The sequence below is a fragment of the Perissodus microlepis genome, chromosome 8 (genome assembly GCF_051167445.1).
Source record: "Perissodus microlepis isolate ML-2025 ecotype Zambia chromosome 8, ASM5116744v1, whole genome shotgun sequence".
Taxonomy (NCBI): Eukaryota; Metazoa; Chordata; class Actinopteri; order Cichliformes; family Cichlidae; genus Perissodus; species Perissodus microlepis.
Window position 1 is genome coordinate 20,013,353 of NC_140468.1, and position 17,430 is coordinate 20,030,782.

General features: G+C 40.9%; 1 protein-coding gene across 3 annotated transcripts in view; it reads left to right on the plus strand.

The window, feature by feature from the left end:
- The window catches only part of trrap (transformation/transcription domain-associated protein), an 85,357-nt gene that overhangs the window by 14,520 nt on the left and 53,407 nt on the right, over positions 1-17,430 (plus strand). For 2 of the 3 annotated variants that reach the window (XM_084938108.1, XM_084938110.1), the window contains exons 22-39: positions 585-736; positions 2,246-2,445; positions 2,705-2,922; positions 3,225-3,422; positions 3,648-3,908; positions 4,148-4,309; positions 4,553-4,649; positions 4,859-4,980; positions 6,387-6,557; positions 6,757-6,825; positions 8,080-8,100; positions 8,661-8,780; positions 9,252-9,371; positions 9,703-9,867; positions 10,033-10,214; positions 10,821-11,019; positions 15,354-15,482; positions 16,465-16,731. In XM_084938108.1, the coding sequence (XP_084794234.1) occupies positions 585-736; positions 2,246-2,445; positions 2,705-2,922; positions 3,225-3,422; positions 3,648-3,908; positions 4,148-4,309; positions 4,553-4,649; positions 4,859-4,980; positions 6,387-6,557; positions 6,757-6,825; positions 8,080-8,100; positions 8,661-8,780; positions 9,252-9,371; positions 9,703-9,867; positions 10,033-10,214; positions 10,821-11,019; positions 15,354-15,482; positions 16,465-16,731 (2,853 nt within the window). The remainder of the gene's footprint in view (positions 1-584; positions 737-2,245; positions 2,446-2,704; positions 2,923-3,224; positions 3,423-3,647; positions 3,909-4,147; positions 4,310-4,552; positions 4,650-4,858; positions 4,981-6,386; positions 6,558-6,756; positions 6,826-8,079; positions 8,101-8,660; positions 8,781-9,251; positions 9,372-9,702; positions 9,868-10,032; positions 10,215-10,820; positions 11,020-15,353; positions 15,483-16,464; positions 16,732-17,430) is intronic. The other variant, XM_084938111.1, reaches the window with a different exon arrangement.

Genomic DNA, 17,430 nt, shown 5'->3' on the forward strand with positions numbered 1-17,430 from the left:
AAAAAAAATACAAGTATGCATAACTTGGTGTGGTACAACAGGTAGAAATGGCACAGTGTAACTGAATTTAATATATTTGTCTTCTTTAGCTCTTGTCCAACTGTCTTTTACCATATCAGCTGAGAAATCTTCTCCAACACATCATACTTTTAAAAGTTATATCTAATCACTAAAGGATTTGTTAGAGGCCCGGTCCTGACTAACACATCCGGTTATAGTAATCCACTGACAGGTCGACAGTTCAGTTTTGCTTGTGCCTTCATTTCCTCTCATGCTCTCTCAGTTGTTGTATTCCTCCTCATGTTCTCTTCCCTGTTCTGAGTGGCGTTAATTAGTTCATTTTCTCCCTTTAAGTGCCTGGCTGCCGTGGCTTGACAGCCCATAATGTAGAAATGATAATGACCTTTGCTCAACCAGATGGTGCTCTGTGTTACTTCTCCCAATTAATCACATATGTAGCATATGCAATTTAATTCCCATTTTAATAATTTTAAGGATATTGGAATTGTGAGTCGGAGAAATCTGCAGTTTCTGAATGAAAATGTTGAAGATTTTGAAGTAACATTTGCTGCATTTCCTCTAAGGCGATTGAGACAGCCCTAGATTGCCTGAAGAGTGCCAACACTGAGCCATACTACAGACGACAGGCCTGGGAGGTCATTAAGTGTTTCCTGGTGGCCATGACAAGTCTGGATGACAACAAGCACTCGCTCTACCAGCTTCTGTCTCATCCCAAGTGAGTAAACATTCTTGCTTTGATTTGACTGGAGCATACACTTTAATATTGTTGCCACATGGCACCTGGGTACCATTCCTGATGTAATAAATTATTTGCTCTATTATAGATGTGTTGGAGTTTATACCAAAGAAAAATCATTGACACTACCTAAGGAAGTGTTTATATTCACTTAGTTTTATCTAGGATAAATGAGTTGACAAACGGTGCTGTATCTGCTACACTGGTTTTCCACTTAAGTGATAAAATTGCACCTTCGAGTACATACACAGCCAGACTCTCTGATTAATCACCTACCTTTTTCTACCTTCGCTTGGCACAAGTTGACCTTGCCATCTACTTCACCTTTCCTGTCTGCCCTCTCCCACTCACATGAGGTTTTTATGTACATTACCTCCACCGCCTCCAACTGTCTTGCTACCTGCTGACATGTCCCACTTTCTCTTTCCTCCTTGATGTCTTCACCCCACACTGCTTCATCAATTCCCTCTCAAGGGCAGGCATTGCTAATTACACATTTGCAGACACACCCTCTGGCAGGCTCTGCTGCAAGGCGGAAACCCATATATGAACAGACAAACAGGAAAGAAGGTTGTTGTCGGGTGGGTTAGTCACATTACCATCATTGATCCCCGGGCAGGGGCTAATTGACTTTCCCCTGTCTGTTTATTCTACACCATGCCCCTTACACTCTCCTGTCATTATGCACTAACACACATATGCCCACAAATACGTCTTTGTGCACATGGGGGTAATGAAGTGTGTCAATTACGATCACGGGGGCTGTGCCATCGCCTCTTCAGTCGTCGCGATTTGCATTGTCTTTTCTCTCACTTGAAAGATTTTCTCTCTTTTTCTCCCCCTCCCTTCATCATCATTCAAACATCTCTCTTTGCCTCAGTGTTTGTTCAATCTAAGTATAGAAGAATGGGAGACCCCCCCCTCCCCCACTGCAATTCATGAAATGCCAAATTGGAAGAAGGAAGCAGTGATACTGTGGCATGCCCCAAAATGAGTGAAGGGCAATTGATCTGACATTCTGTAGACCATGCCCACTGCCATTTTCTCACCCCTCCTCCCTCCCACAGCATCATACGCTCCTTCTCCCTCGTTCTCCAAAGAGCAGTTTTTTTTAAATGGCAATAATAAAATGAGACGATCCATCAGGTCTGCCCCTGGCATGTGGCATTATAAAACACAAGCTCAAGCATGGAGAAAGCAGCCGCTCAATCACATCATGGCTCAGTTGCCTTCAGCTGCATTAAATAACAAAAATACCAACAGGGACAAAAAGAATTCAGAAGGAACAGAAAGGAGACAGAAAATTTAAGAACAAAGAGACTGACTGTAGACAGGCAATAGATATTGATATATACATTTAAATGTTGTGTGAATGCATATTACATTGCTTTTGGGCTTTTTGAGAAATTTTGCATGCCACTGCCACAATATGTCATCCTTTTTAATATGTAGACATCCCATTCATCGTTTGGTTTTCTCCTTCATTAGCTTTACTGAGAAGTGGATCCCCAGTGTCATCATTTCTCACCGCTATAAGGCACAAGACACACCTGCCCGCCGAACTTTTGAACAGGCCCTGACTGGAGCATTCATGTCTGCTGTGATAAAAGACCTGAGGCCCAGCGCGCTGCCCTTTGTAGCCAGCCTGATTCGCCATTATACTATGGTTGCTGTGGCTCAGCAGTGTGGTAAGGGACTGGTATTCTTTGTACTATAGATCTAATAGTAGATAATATAGATCTAATATTTAACAGTGTTCACTTTTGCCCTGTGATCAACATTTTATTCTCGGCTGTTCAAATAAATTAGTTCCTTTCCAGTTTCCTGTGATACATATGATTGTAATTGACGTTTAAAATCTACACATACTTTATCGTAAAGTTGTAGCATTCTTATGTTTGACATGAAACATGATTCCTTTCCTCTTGTCCTACTCTTTTAACCCAGGCCCTTTCCTGCTGCCGTGCTACCAGCTGGGCAGCCAGCCAAGCACAGCTATGTTCCACAGCGAGGAGAATGGCTCACAGGGCATGGATCCGCTTGTTCTGATTGACGCCATAGCTATCTGCATGGCCTACGAGGAGAAGGAGCTGTGTAAGATCGGGGAAGTCGCCCTGGCCGTAATCTTTGACGTGGCCAGCATCATCCTTGGGTCTAAGGAGAGGGTACGTTACTAAGAGGAGGGCATTATATGGTTCACTTATTTAGCAGTCTAACAAAAGCATGAATTGTTTTTCTGCAAATTTGTGGTAAACTAACCCAGCTAAGACTTCATTCTGTCATCCTCGTAAAAATGAATACTCTGCCAAATTGATTACTCTTTTTCATATTGAAATTTGAACTCTATATCCAACTAGCCTCTGATCAAATTCAATTCATTTTTTAGCATCTTGCAATAATGACTGTGTTACGTGTATAGTTTTTAAATGGGAATCACCCTTAATTACCCTGGCTTCTACATCCCCAGGCATGCCAGCTGCCCCTCTTCTCCTACATAGTGGAGCGTCTGTGTGCCTGCTGCTATGAACAAGCTTGGTATGCCAAGCTTGGTGGTGTTGTGTCAATCAAGTTCCTTATGGAGAGACTGCCTCTGATTTGGGTGCTACAAAACCAGCTCACCTTTCTCAAAGCACTGCTGTTTGTCATGATGGACCTTACAGGAGAGGTGAGAGCAATTGATTACAACTTGTTATGCATTTATTTTATTTATTAAATAACTGTGGTTGCAAAGATTTACCTGGTTGTGCTTTTTGTCACGTGCTGTCAGCATATACTGTATAACTTGTCATGTCATTCTTCTTCCTGTTCAAGCATTTGTATTTATTAAGTTATTGATTTTTCTTTTTTCCCCATTTCTTTTTTTTTTTTTTTTTTTTTTTTTAATCCACAGGTGTCAAATGGAGCAGTAGCCATGGCGAAGACCACCCTGGAGCAGTTGCTGGTGCGCTGTGCCACTCCACTGAAAGATGAAGAAAAGACAGAGGAGTTGCTAGCTGCACAGGACAAGTCTTTTCACATGGTCACCCATGACCTGGTCCGAGAGGTCACCTCCCCCAACTCGACTGTTAGAAAGCAGGCAATGCACTCCCTGCAGGTGCTAGCCCAGGTCACTGGCAAGAGTGTTACTGTGATCATGGAACCACACAAAGAGGTAAAAGTCTTAACAGTTTTCTCTAAACCTTAAATTTGGATTAATACTTTGCTGCTGTTGCTTGTTAAATGCACTGCATTCATGAATAGAAGGACCTCCAATAAAAAGCTGCAGTATTACTTTCTGTCAGCAGCAGGTGTACACATTGCCAATTTTCTATCTCTATCTAAAGATGAGTGTTGAAATATAAATGTAATGACAACACAAGGGCCTTTTTCATGGGTTTGTCTTTTCTTTAGGTTTTGCAAGATATGGTTCCTCCCAAGAAACACCTGCTGCGTCACCAGCCTGCCAATGCCCAAATCGGCCTGATGGAGGGTAATACTTTCTGCACTACTCTGCAGCCCCGCCTCTTTACAATGGACCTTAATGTCATGGAACACAAGGTCTTCTACACAGAGGTGAGTCATTAGCATAGAGCATTTTGACTTTCTTAATTGTGAACTGCACAGTAATGCAACTGTTAGGACTTTAACCTTGAAAGAAACAATATTGTGGGTTCAAACTTGCTGCTTGGCTTTGGCTCATCTGTTTTAAGTATTTATCCTGTTACACGGTGCATATAAGCTTGATCTAATTTAATGGATCACTGACCTGTTCACCTCTGCTCTTTATGTCATATTTATGCTTTTTCCACTATCCAGCTGTTGAACCTATGTGAGGCGGAGGATGCTGCTTTGATGAAGCTGCCCTGTTACAAGAGCCTTCCCTCTTTGGTTCCCCTCCGTATAGCAGCCCTCAGTAAGTAGGCCCCATTCTGCATTGTTTGTTAGTGTACCAGGGATGGTTACTCTTCTTTTGTGTTTGTGTGCATGTGTGAGTGTGCATGTCAGATTTAAACCTTCTTAAAATCCCTGTCTAAATCAGTACTGTAGACCACATCTTAAGACTATTATTATAGTCTATTCATGCAAGTGTAGAGTGTCATTAATATTCTTTATCCTCATTAGATGCCCTGGCAGCCTGTAACTACTTGCCGCAGTCCAGAGAGAAGATCATTGCTGCCTTGTTCAAAGCCCTCAACTCCACCAACAATGAGCTACAGGAGGCGGGTGAGGGATGCATGAGGAAGGTCAGTGTTACATCGTTTCATGTTAATTTTTTCACCTCAATTAAATTTCCTTTTTTGTAGTAGTTTTAGATATAAAAAATGCTTTTCTAAGAGATGAATAACTTTTTATGTTCTCAATATTGTTGTTAGAAATCATGATGCCAGGTTCATGTTGTTGTTGTTAATTTACAGTATCACAATGTGGTACAAATTTTCAGCAAGGCTAAATGTCTCCTACTTTTAGTTGTGTTTTTCTGCTTGTGAGACGTCTTTATTTAACTTCTTCTATTTAGAGCTCTTTATCCTGGCGACTGCTTTGTTTTTGAATTGTTTGGAATTAATTTCAAGACTTTATCGATTACTGAGAAAGCTTGTATCTGTGTTACAGCACCTAATTTAACTGCAGTTCCCTTGGAGCCACAGCAGAGCTTAGACTTGACGCCGTAACCTTTTAAAATATGCATTAATCTGTTTGGTTAAACTATGAGGTGATCTACCCACGAACTGATAATTAAATGTAGTCACAATCGTTTATTTGATTTCAGAGTCAGGTTTTCTGCACCTTTGAAATGGCCTTCTACCGTGTCACTTTTTCCTCTTTCACCTCTTTATTTTTCTGTTTGTATATTATCTTGTTTTCCTTTCTTCTCATTTCTTGCTTTATACATAGTTTTTTTTTTATTTGTAAGGTCTTTGTTAATTCTCTCCTCATATCATTTCCGCACCCACTTCCATCTTTTTGTGGACCTCCCTCAGTTTTATCACACTGTCCCTGAACCAGCTCTGGATACTTCATTAAAGTATCCATGCCATCTTAGCCTCTATCTATTTACTCCAAGCTCTTTGTCCCCTCTCCTATCAATTTATGTGTCCTTATTATTTTATTTATTTATTTTTTCTGCCACCATCACTCCTTTTCACTATCCTGTGATATTTTTTTTTTCCTTGCCATTTTCTGTTCCCTCCCTTCTTTCATCTCTGCCCTGCTAGCACTAATGAGCGTTGCCATGGCCAGATCGATACAGGATGGAGTGTTTGTTCTCAGCGCTGAGAGGAAAATGAATGTGGCTGCCATGCATCATTCCCTCCCGTGTGTGTGTGGGTGTGCGTCATCAGTGTTTGGTTGGCATGTGTGCTCGTTTACAGCTCAACATGCTGTCATTTGAGTGGCCTTATTACTTTAATGGAGACACAAGGGGTAGTGACCAGTTCACGGGGCTAGAAAACCTGAAAAGTCTCATGATTAGGGGGAAAAATATAGAGGTGAAATTAAAATCACTGTGTCCAAAACTTTAGTAAACATCACCACACAAATCTGAATAATATTTGAGTGTTGTATACGTGTTATATTATTAATCAAGGAAAACGAACCACTCGTCACTGTCTTGTTGCTGAACATTTCTACTTTGTCCATTCTCCTCTTGTAGTTTTTGGAAGGTGCCACGATTGAGGTTGATCAGATCCACACTCACATGCGCCCATTACTGATGATGCTGGGTGATTACCGCAGCCTGACTCTCAATGTGGTGAACCGCCTGACCTCTGTCACACGACTTTTCCCCAACTCCTTCAATGACAAATTCTGTGACCAGATGATGGTGAGAAACTTAAGTCGAATTCTGTGTTAAAACTGGCAGGTTAATACTAAGGCATCAGCTTTTATTTATTCAAAGACTAGTTTTTGATTTTATTTTAGTTAACTAAAACTTTTTGGCACTTAGCTGACTAAAACTAAACTAAAAACTATCAAAACCTTACTTAAACACAGGATCAATCTTATTTCTTTTTCTTTCTCAGCAACACCTGCGGAAGTGGATGGAGGTAGTTGTAATAACACACAAAGGAGGCCAGCGGAGCGATGGCAGCGTAAGTAAACTCATTTCAGATCTGCCCACGTGTAAAACTGCAAAAATACCACAGATGGGAATCTTTGTACAGTCTTGACATGTATTTGTCTTCTTTTCTTTTGTATGTCTTATTTTAAAATCCTGCTTCAGTGCAGTACAAAAGCATTCATGGCCACTAGGACCATGTTGATACGGTCGTCTGCTGGCGCCATATTTGTTCAGGTCATCTGTTATGTCCAAAGCAAATACCATTACCAAAAGGGAATGAGAAATTGCCCCTTGTTTTCAGAAAGCCTTAGTCACATGCAGTGCCCCTTCTCTGTGTGGCCTCCTTCTCTGTGAGTTGTGAGTGTCCATATTACAATCAATGATTAATTAGGCACCAGGCAGGCTGTGGTTGGCCTCGTACTCTGTCTCCTCATTATCTCCCCGCAGATAACCTTGTAAAAGGCAGCGAGAAGAGGTGACAGAAAGATTGGGCAAAACACCTGCCTTTTTTTCTTTGCTCCCTACTCTGTGTGACTTCATCCTAACCCATCTGAAAGTGTTCTGTTTTAATTAGATGCAAATTGGCTTTTTGTCTTTCATGCCCTCCAAATTTTGGTCTTTGTGCCCGTTGACAGCAGACCTGGAAGTGAAAGCAGAACCAGGGTCAGGGAGTCAATTATGATAAAGGAAAAAGAAAAGTGTGGGAGGAGGAATGGAGCAGGGACGAAGAGGATGGTGTGAAGATGTGTGGGTTTTGACGGGGTGTAGTAACGAGGAAGAGTTTTTGTGACAGATAAAAAACAAAACTTACCACAGTGCATGCATGAAATATGATTATTTCTTTTCACCCTCACTCTGTAGACTTTGTTTCAGCTACTTAAGTATTTATTCCATTGATTCTGTGTTACCCAACTAAAATTAAAAAAATATATATATACACACAGTATATTAAAGTTATCTTGGAATTTAAAAATGATGGGCTTGTCCATGTGTATCAGACAACATATATAATATCTGTATGTCCTCGATAAGCCAAAAAATCAGTCGATCAGTATGTTAGCTGACCTCTATTTCCAATGTGGCCCTTGCCTTTTTATTCACCGGAGGCTGAGAAAAGTTTTTCCTGCGGTCACTTGTAAAGGTTGCGATAATCTGCCCCTCCATTATCCCCCTATCTTATCAGCTCACCTTCCATATTGAACAAAGACAGACAACAGATAGCCTCACAAAAAAAGCACACATGCTGTTCTGCTGACTCTGATCATTGTCTCCCATTCTGGCACAGCCTGCGTTGGAAGGTGTTGAGGTGAGATGCGACCCGGTGTTGCGCCCTCTGTTGGTAACTCTTTGTCAGTGATTGAAATTTGGTCTGATCCAGTGTTGTGCTGGTGAATTGAGCCAATGTCATGGTAGTGGTGGAGTTGCCCTGTATTTATGTGTCCATGTGTCTGTTGTCATCTCGAGAATTGTTACCATCATCTCAGCTTCACTCTAACTCTAATTTTGAGTGTCTAGAAATGTTGAATTCTGCTCTTTTATTCCCTTCTGGCATCTTGGAAGCGCAAAAGTCATAGGATTTATAAAATAACCATGTTGCTCCTTTTATTTGTTTTTACTCTGTCTAATCCAGAGTCTAATCCAAAAGCTGGTGTGTGTGGTACTCTGCACCTTTCCTGTGGGAAGTTAACACCCTATTAATTATGAATTGCACTTTCAGTCATTTGACTGAGGTTCATCCTCGTCTTTCCACAGTGGCTGTCGATCAAGACTGTCTGTCAGGAATGATGTTTGTGTGCAGCTCATCTGTCCAAGAATTTCATCCACTCCTTTGTTCCCTTTGTTGTATGTCTTTGAATCTTCCTGTAGGAGATGAAGATCTGTTCAGCCATCATTAACCTTTTCCACCTGATCCCAGCGGCACCGCAGACTCTAGTCAAACCTCTACTAGAGGTGGTCATGAAGACTGAGAGGGCCATGCTCATAGAGGTAGGAAACCAATTGCATTATGTAGATGGAGTTGTAGGTAATGTCTAACAGTGGTGTAAAACTGCATCGGGCAGGCAGTGAAAGCAGTTGGATGATTAGCAAGTAGATCGCTCCCAAACAGTTCAAAAAGAGGGAGGCTTTAGTTGTTTCTTCCATTAACAAATTATCTATCATTAAGGATTTAGACATGTCAGAAATTAGACATGCTTTTCTGGTTATTCCGGTTATGTGTAAGAGGGTGAATGGGGCCAGAAAGTAAGTGGTGGGTCTTATTTAATAAATACAATAAAAGAGGGAAAGAAATGCTTTATATGTGATGTAGAGGATGCAGGATTAAATGTTATAATCAAAATTTTTACAAGGAAGTGATGGAGTCCATATTTACTGTGAAGTAATTCTCATCCCTTCTTCTTCAGGCTGTTTCCTTTGCTTATGTTCCTTCAGTTTCCTCATTATTTTGTCTCGCACTAGGCTGGCAGCCCGTTCAGGGAGCCTTTGATCAAGTTCCTGACGCGTCACCCATCTCAGACAGTGGAGCTTTTCATGATGGAGGCTACACTCAACGACCCCCAGTGGAGCCGCATGTTCATGGTCAGACAATAGGAGCTCTAAGTAGCCGTCCCCTCAGTCTTTTCATTGACACATTTGCCATTAAAAATGTATTTTGCTTCTTTGTTGCATTTGCAATGGGCTGTATTCGGAAATGTATTGAGTGTTTCGAGCCTCAGTGGTCCTATTAACACAGAATTGAGATGGATTGCTCCAGTAAAATTTCCTAATTTTCTTCATCGTTCAGTATCACAAGTCTGTATATCTGCTATGCACTGTTGGTGATTGAATGGGGTGGACCTTGTAGTCTATTGTTATAGTATATATTTTCTTTTGTGTTATAGTTACAGTATGTGTTTTTGTTCACATGCAGAGTTTTCTGAAACACAAGGATGCCAAGCCATTACGAGACGTATTGGCCTCTAATCCCAACCGCTTCGTCCCCCTGCTTGTTTCTGCTGGCACTGCAGCAACTGTTCGACCTGGATCTCCCTCTACTGCCACAGCCAGACTAGACCTGCAGTTTCAAGCTATTAAGGTATGCAGAATTCAGTCTGTTCTTTAAGGTGGACTCACATTCACACAGTTGTTATACTCAGGGATGTCCCGGCAGTTTTTGATCCAAATCTATATACAGCTTAACTCATATTTCTGTTATTTATCCTTAACTAATTTAACCTCGTTCATCTTCACATCTGTTCAGATTATTAGCATCATAGTGAAGAATGATGAGGGCTGGCTTGCAGGGCAGCACTCCCTGGTCAGCCAGCTGAGGCGAGTCTGGGTCAGCGAGGCCTTCCAGGAAAGACATCGCAAAGACAACATGGCAGCCACTAACTGGAAGGAGCCAAAGCTGCTGGCCTATTGCTTGCTAAGCTACTGCAAGTAAGTAGATTTGCTGAAATTGTAATGAAAATGAAATGTTGCAGTTTTCATAGATGTTGCACACTGAATTTGCCTGTTGATATGAAATATTGTCAGTGGACTGATGTGAAACCCCAAAAACAGCAACCAGGCAGTGCTAATGAGCTTTGTTGAAGACTTAGTGACCATTAGAGTGTTAGTTGATAGTTTCAGTAGTGTGAGCACTACAGGTTAATAATGCACATTTTTAAAGTTACTGCATTTTCCAACTTTACTCAAGTGACATTCCAATCACAAATGACCTTCTGACCCTTTCCTTTCTGTGTGAGCACTGAGAAAGTGCTAGCACACTTGGTGCACTAGGCATTTAGCAGATGTTTATTTCAGACCTTGCAATTAACCCCCAAACACTTCAGCCAGTAATTTTAGCTTAGTGTAATGAGTTCAGTCAACCTTCCTTTGACAAACAAAGTTCTGCTTACAAAAAAAAATATAAAAGTGGCTAATTAACAGTGCGTTGGTTTCTAAGGTTATTTGAAAGTTGTGTTTTATAGTGTCCCCGTTGTTAACGTTAGCCACATCTCTTTGTGTCTGTGCACTGAACTTATCCACTCTCTCTCTTAATAGGCGTAACTACTCTGAGATTGAGCTGCTGTTCCAGCTGCTGAGGGCCTTTACGGGTCGCTTCCTGTGCAACATGACCTTCCTGAAGGAGTATATGGAGGAGGAAATTCCCAAGAATTACTCCATTCCTCAGAAACGTGCCCTGTTCTTCCGTTTCGTTGAGTTTAATGATCCCCACTTCAACGATGAGCTTAAAGCAAAGGTATGTACACGTCCAATCGGACGAAAAACGTTAGTTTATAACTACAGGCTGCAGATATTTAGAAATTCCCTTTGACTTGTACCTTTCTTCTTACCCTCTTTTGAAATTGACATTGAAATGATGCCTGGAGGTAGAATACAGTTTTGCGTATGACATGCTGAAAAAGCAGTGCAGCCTAAACTGATCCAATAGCGCAATCAGTAAATGTATAACATGACAACAAGCACTATACTGTTGGTATACTGGTTTGTAGTTAAAGTATCTGACTGGTTGTCTACTCTTTTATGATGACACGAGCAGCATCCACAAGGCCAGATGTAGTAACTCACATTAGCGATGATGGTGCACTTAAATATGCTTTCAGGTCAGCACTTCTGTCTCTATAATCAGCACGACGCACAGTATCCCAACCTCTGCCTACGCTTCCTTACAACATATTGTGCCTCATGGGGATAAATGCCTACAACCCAATTTTAAAAAAAAAAAAAAAAAAAAAGAGAGAAAAGAAAAAGTGAAATATTTTGCAAATAAGTCCATTCCTCTATTTAACTGAAAATCATGCAAAGACAGCATATCTGATTTTAAAATTGGTACTATGTTATTTTTAAATATAAGCTTATTTTGGAATTTTATGTATTCATCGTTACACACATGTAAGACAATAAATGATTAATCAACTGAAATTCATTGGATATTTGTTTGAATGGTGTAGTTTAATGCAATTAAGACTATTTAAAACAGTCATCCCTCCACCTCTGACCAGAAATCTCATACTGTTTGCACATTTTAAATACATTTGTTGACCAAACATCATGTTAATCCTGTGAAAGACTGACCCATCCAGATGTATCCACCCCATGCTGAAGTGAAACAGGCTGCAGCTCCCCTTTGGCCTGGTGTAGAATAGGCACTCGATTGATGGATGGAAGGTGCTTTGGCAGTGTGTGTGGAGGGATTATTATTATGATGGTGGATATGTAATACCATTCCTGTTAGATACTTTAACATCTGTGGCCCATACTGACCACGGCTGAATAGCACACACAGATTATGTGTGGGCACGCATCCAGAATGAATGATATCGAGCCATAATGCAAATATTTTGCAGCATGTTATGTGTCATGTTTTGGTTTTATTGCTCCATGATGCAGTGTCTGCACAAGCAATCATGGACTTTATTTTGTTTTATGTAGTGGAGTTCTTCAGGTTTGCATGTCCACAAAAGCTGGATTTTGCAAAACAAGATGTTTCAATTTAAAACGGGACTCTAAGGACATTTTGTTGTCATTGATGCAGCAATTTTAATACTATAAAGCAGCCTTATTAAAAATAAAACAAAACACATTTGATAAATATGATCATTTAAAAAAAAACATTGAAAATAACACTAGATTTATGTTCTGGGCTTTTTTTCATTGTAGAAAGATAGATTTAATAATATCAGATTCATCATAAGCTCCCCATCTCCACGGCTCGATTACTTTCCTTCTCAACTGTTGGACATGCAGCATATAGGGACCTGATCTGTGTGACTTTTATAGTTAGTGTTTTGTACCAGAAGTTCTTTGATAGAGTGGGGAAGGTCATTTTGTCTGGTTCTAGGACCTCAGAGGCTCACAGATGAATGCTTCTGTAGTCTCTACCTGACCTGCTGCTGCTGCAAGCATTACAGTCATTCAGGCTGCATTTTAATTAAGCTCCCTCTCCCGCATGCAGGCATCGGCACAAACACACACCCACACCCACAAACACATATTTCGAACAGCTGTAATGGCACATAACCTGGCACAGAGAAGCAACAGCACTGCTGTTAAGTACAAACGGGTCAGTGGGGAAGGCCTGTCCTGGCACACAATAGCACATATCCAAATGGCTGTGTGGTAGGCACACACAACTGTAGACTCACAGGCACACCATGCCATGTGCACACACACCACTAAAATCCAAGGACAAACAGTTGTGTTTCTGGTGCTGCTCACTGCACCTGTCCCTTTTGCTTGTATTCAGTTTGCATTCCTTGCGCTGCAAACGGGCTCTGAAAATGAGAGGCAGAATAAAGGCAGAGGAGAGAGAGTTCAGCCAGCTCATTTCTCTGTATTTTTCTTTTTGGGTGGAAATGCTGCATTAGAATTTTCAGCAAGGTTTACTCTCTTGGCTAGCAGAGCTGCAGCACCCCACCACGCTCAGCCCACCCCCCCAGCAAAATTTTGCTCCTATTGTTGTTTTTCCGCCTTAATTGTCCTCCGCTGGTGTGCAGCAGATGAGGCAGAGACCCAGACTGACAGGCGTGATGTGTTTCTGTGCGAATATGTTTGTGTTGATTGGTGTACGAGTAGTGAGCATGAGAATGAGCGTGGGTGTTGCCTCCATTGACATTTAAATAATTGCCTGTAGCATTTATCATAGGAAAGTGTGTGAGTCTGTGCGCTTGCAGTTTCTCAGGAAATCTAGGAGTTAGAAATTCAGGTTCGTATAGAACATCAGAAAGGTCTAGGAGAGTATTTCAAACAGAGGAGTGTCTAGAGAGAGAGAAGGGGAGAGACAGCAGAATGGGACAGCAGCAATGAATCATCTATGGTAGTGCAGCCTGACCCCGAGCTGCTGGTACTGCTGCTGTGTTCCTTCTTTTTGTTTTATCCAAACACTTCTTATAGAAGACCATTTTTGTACTGCTCTTCTATTCAAAGGCGTTTCGTTATTTGCAGAATCCATCTCCAGTCGACGAGCAAACAAACAAATATATGAAATTTATGATGTGCCGTGCATCTGTTTCGCTTTCTGCTGCTTCTTTGTTCCAACATGAGAAAGAGTGTTGTAGGATTTTCCAGAACATTTTTTTACAGTATGTACAATTAATCCCCCCCTCCCCGAGTAGAGACATTAAACAGTAAGCATGTGTACAAGTTTTTAATACCTGTACCCTGTCTGGCACAATAATCGAAACAGCGATGAGGAAGATGAAGGATTCTTGACAGTTAGATCATTTATATGAAGGAAGACGATTGTTAAAAATTAATTTGATTTTTCACATTCAAAATATTGTTCTTGAGCAACTCTATTACTAACATACATTGTCTTTTAGTTAACATAATTATTATTCAAACAAATAATCAAACCATTTTAAGTGAATCACGTTATTGAAGCCGAGTTCTTAACTTCATCTACTCTCCTTGGTTATGTGCACTCAAAGGGAGACTGCATCTCTTTATCTAGTCATGTGTAAAATGAATGTACTGTTTACATCTAGTAGTGATTGTCGTCATTACACATTCATTGTGGCATCGAGCCATTCATTTTTTTCTGGTTTATATAAAGACATTAAAAGACCCCCCTTCAACCACCCACCACTCACCACCCCAGTTATCACAGCTCCCCTTAATTGAGCTCAGAGAGGAAATCTATGGGCACTGCAACACACACACACACTTGTTATATGTGAATTGAAAATGGAATTTAAGATAATTAAGACACCTGCAGAATGTGATCTAGGCCACTCGCCCAGAACTCCTGCAGGAGCACATCATCAGTGGCATTACAAAATGATGCTGTTATCGTACAATGATTGATATCAGAGAAGCTTAGAATTAATAGGAATAGATGACACTGAAAAACAGAGTAATGCTCAGTGTGTGTTCAGCGTGTGAGAAAGAGGGCGAATATTGTGCTAATGGAGGAGATGGAACATATGCTACCACAGCTCATTCTTCACTGAGCGATGCCCTGTCCTCCCAGTGATGGATTGAATAGGGGTGTTCATTAATAGATAGCAGCTTCTTTAATAAATGCAGTCGTTAGCTGCATAGTGGTTGGGTTAGTCGGATTTTACAAACGAATCAAGACCTCATTCACATTCCCTGTTAAGATACTCTAAATCTTATTGACTTTTGTTTTTGCTTTAAATGCTTGTAGATTAATTAAGGAAATACATTGTTTCTTTAGTTTTGCCTCAGAGAGGAAATTGTTTTCTTTTTGCTCTTTAAATTATTTATTGCAATCATTTGGTGCCACGTTTGACATTGCTGTGGTCAAATGTGTCTTTTTTCTCTCTCTCTCTCTACAATCCAGTTGTTTTTATTATTTATTTTTTGCTGTTATTATCAGTCCTGAAAGTAATCTCTTCTTGTTCCTGCCCCTTTCCGTGTCATCACTTATGTATTTGCCACTGAGGGCTGATTGTGTGCAGGGTTTTCTTTAATGTAGGTTTGAAAAGGGTACACTAGGTGATTTCACTGATTAGTTTCTCCTTTCTTGAAAGTGTGCTATCGGTGGAATCATTCATTGTAATCTCTCTTGAAAGGGTCAAAGCTGTAAACTCCACTTTTCTTCTTTAATAGGTGCTGCAGCACATCTTGAATCCAGCCTTCCTGTATAGCTTTGAGAAGGGAGAAGGTGAGCAGCTGCTCGGACCGCCCAACCCTGAAGGAGACAACCCTGAAAGCATTACCAGTGTCTTCATCACCAAGGTACACATGCTATCTGTCTAAATCCATAAAATACATGGATTTATTTTCTTGTTATTCATATTTTTCCTCTTCTTACCATTTTCTTCTCACAGTCAGCAGACAACCCTTGCTGTCTGTTTATTTCATGACTTTGTGTCTCTTTGTGTTCCTGTTTCTGATTTCATTACCTGCTGCATTTCCTCTCATAATGTCCTATCAGCCCAACATCTCTCCTTTCTGAGTCATCATCAGCTACATCCTATTTAGTCATCTTCTTCTCTCATGGCCTTACACTTTAATTACTGCCATTTCATCTCTTTCTTCTTCCTTTTTTCCCTACATGTCTTTGATTTTTCTTTCTTCCTCCCAGAAGCTCCTCTCTGTTTTGTTATCACGTTTGATTCATCAGACTATAATTTCTGGTGTAAATGTCACATTGTGACCATGCTAAAGGTCGGCATGTTTGTTTGTACTGTGGCAGATCTCATCACTGACTAACACCAATCCTAATGGCTGCTAATAGCTCCTCTACAGTCTGGATAAAACTGATTTCCTACCTCACCTCCCTGTCTCCCTATGTACTGTGCTGTCTTCTGTACGTTCTCTTTGGGGAATTGGTATTTGGGTGGTTTGAGTGATGCAAGGTTTTTAGTATATGTAAAATTAGATTGTGTTGTTGTAAAGTGTCATTCAGAATCAATGAACTGTGTTACACTCTAGAAATTTAAGTACAGATTATTCAATAGAGTGAGTTTCGGCTTATTGTTTATGTACATATGAGGAGACTTATTGATCTCCAACTGGAGTTGTTAAGAATTAGCATAACAGGGCTAAAGTATTTCTTATGTGTTTTTAAGTTTTTAGTAGTGTTAATACAACATCCCACCAAGTCAAGTTCCTGAAAATGTTCTGTGCCAATTCTGCTATAGATTGCAAAAACAGTATCATTTTTCTGTATTGCCCAGCAATTTTTAATGCCACTTCTTTCCTATCCCTCTCCAAGGTTCTGGACCCGGAGAAGCAGGCTGACCTGCTGGACTCTCTGCGAATCTGCCTACTGCAGTTCTCCACCCTGCTAGTGGAGCACGCTCCCCACCATATTCATGACAACAACAAGTCACGCAACAGCAAGCTGCGTCGTCTTATGACTTTTGCCTGGCCGTGCCTTCTGCCCAAAGCCTGCGTTGATCCTGCCTGTAAATACAGTGGTCACTTACTGCTGGCCCACATCATCGCAAAGTTTGCCATTCACAAGAAGATTGTCCTGCAGGTGAGAGCTAATAAATGTTTCAATGCTGAAAAGGGACACAACAGAAAAATGACAAAAGATGGATTTGAAAATGGAAGACAGCAGATGAATTCACAGTAGAAAACGGCGTACACTTAGAAAGGTACCTTTGCTTTCTGAGTCACACTTGTGAAGAAAATGCTGTGTAGTTGTGAAGTCAGAGGAACAATTTTGGGTGCCCCTGGTTCACTAAAGCCCCTTTCATCCATGCACTTCCATTAATCTGTCGGCCTCTGAATGTGTCAGCTTCATGGCCGAATGAGCACCTCAATGGTTTTTCTGTAAAAGTTTCAGACGACGGTCTTACTACGTCAGATTTAGTAATATTTACATATCACTTTCAGTGCTGCAGGAGCTTGAACTGCATGCAGTCACATTAAAGAGCAAGCCTGCAGAAGATTATGATGTACTGATGTTAGAAAGAACTAAGAAAGAAATCCATTCATCGGCAGACTTCTGAGATCCTGTGCAGGCTTGTGGCTGACATGGACAGAGATTTTAATCAAAGGCTGTCTTCGTCTAGAGGTAGAGGGAATGTAAAGGACTGGGTTAGCAAAGAGGCAAGGGAGTAAGAAGTGCAGGAACAGGCCATGCAGATGGCAGTCTTGAGTGCTGTGAGTGCCATCTGCATGGTCTGATCTTCTTTTGTTTTTCGAGTTAGATATTAAGTAACATAATGCT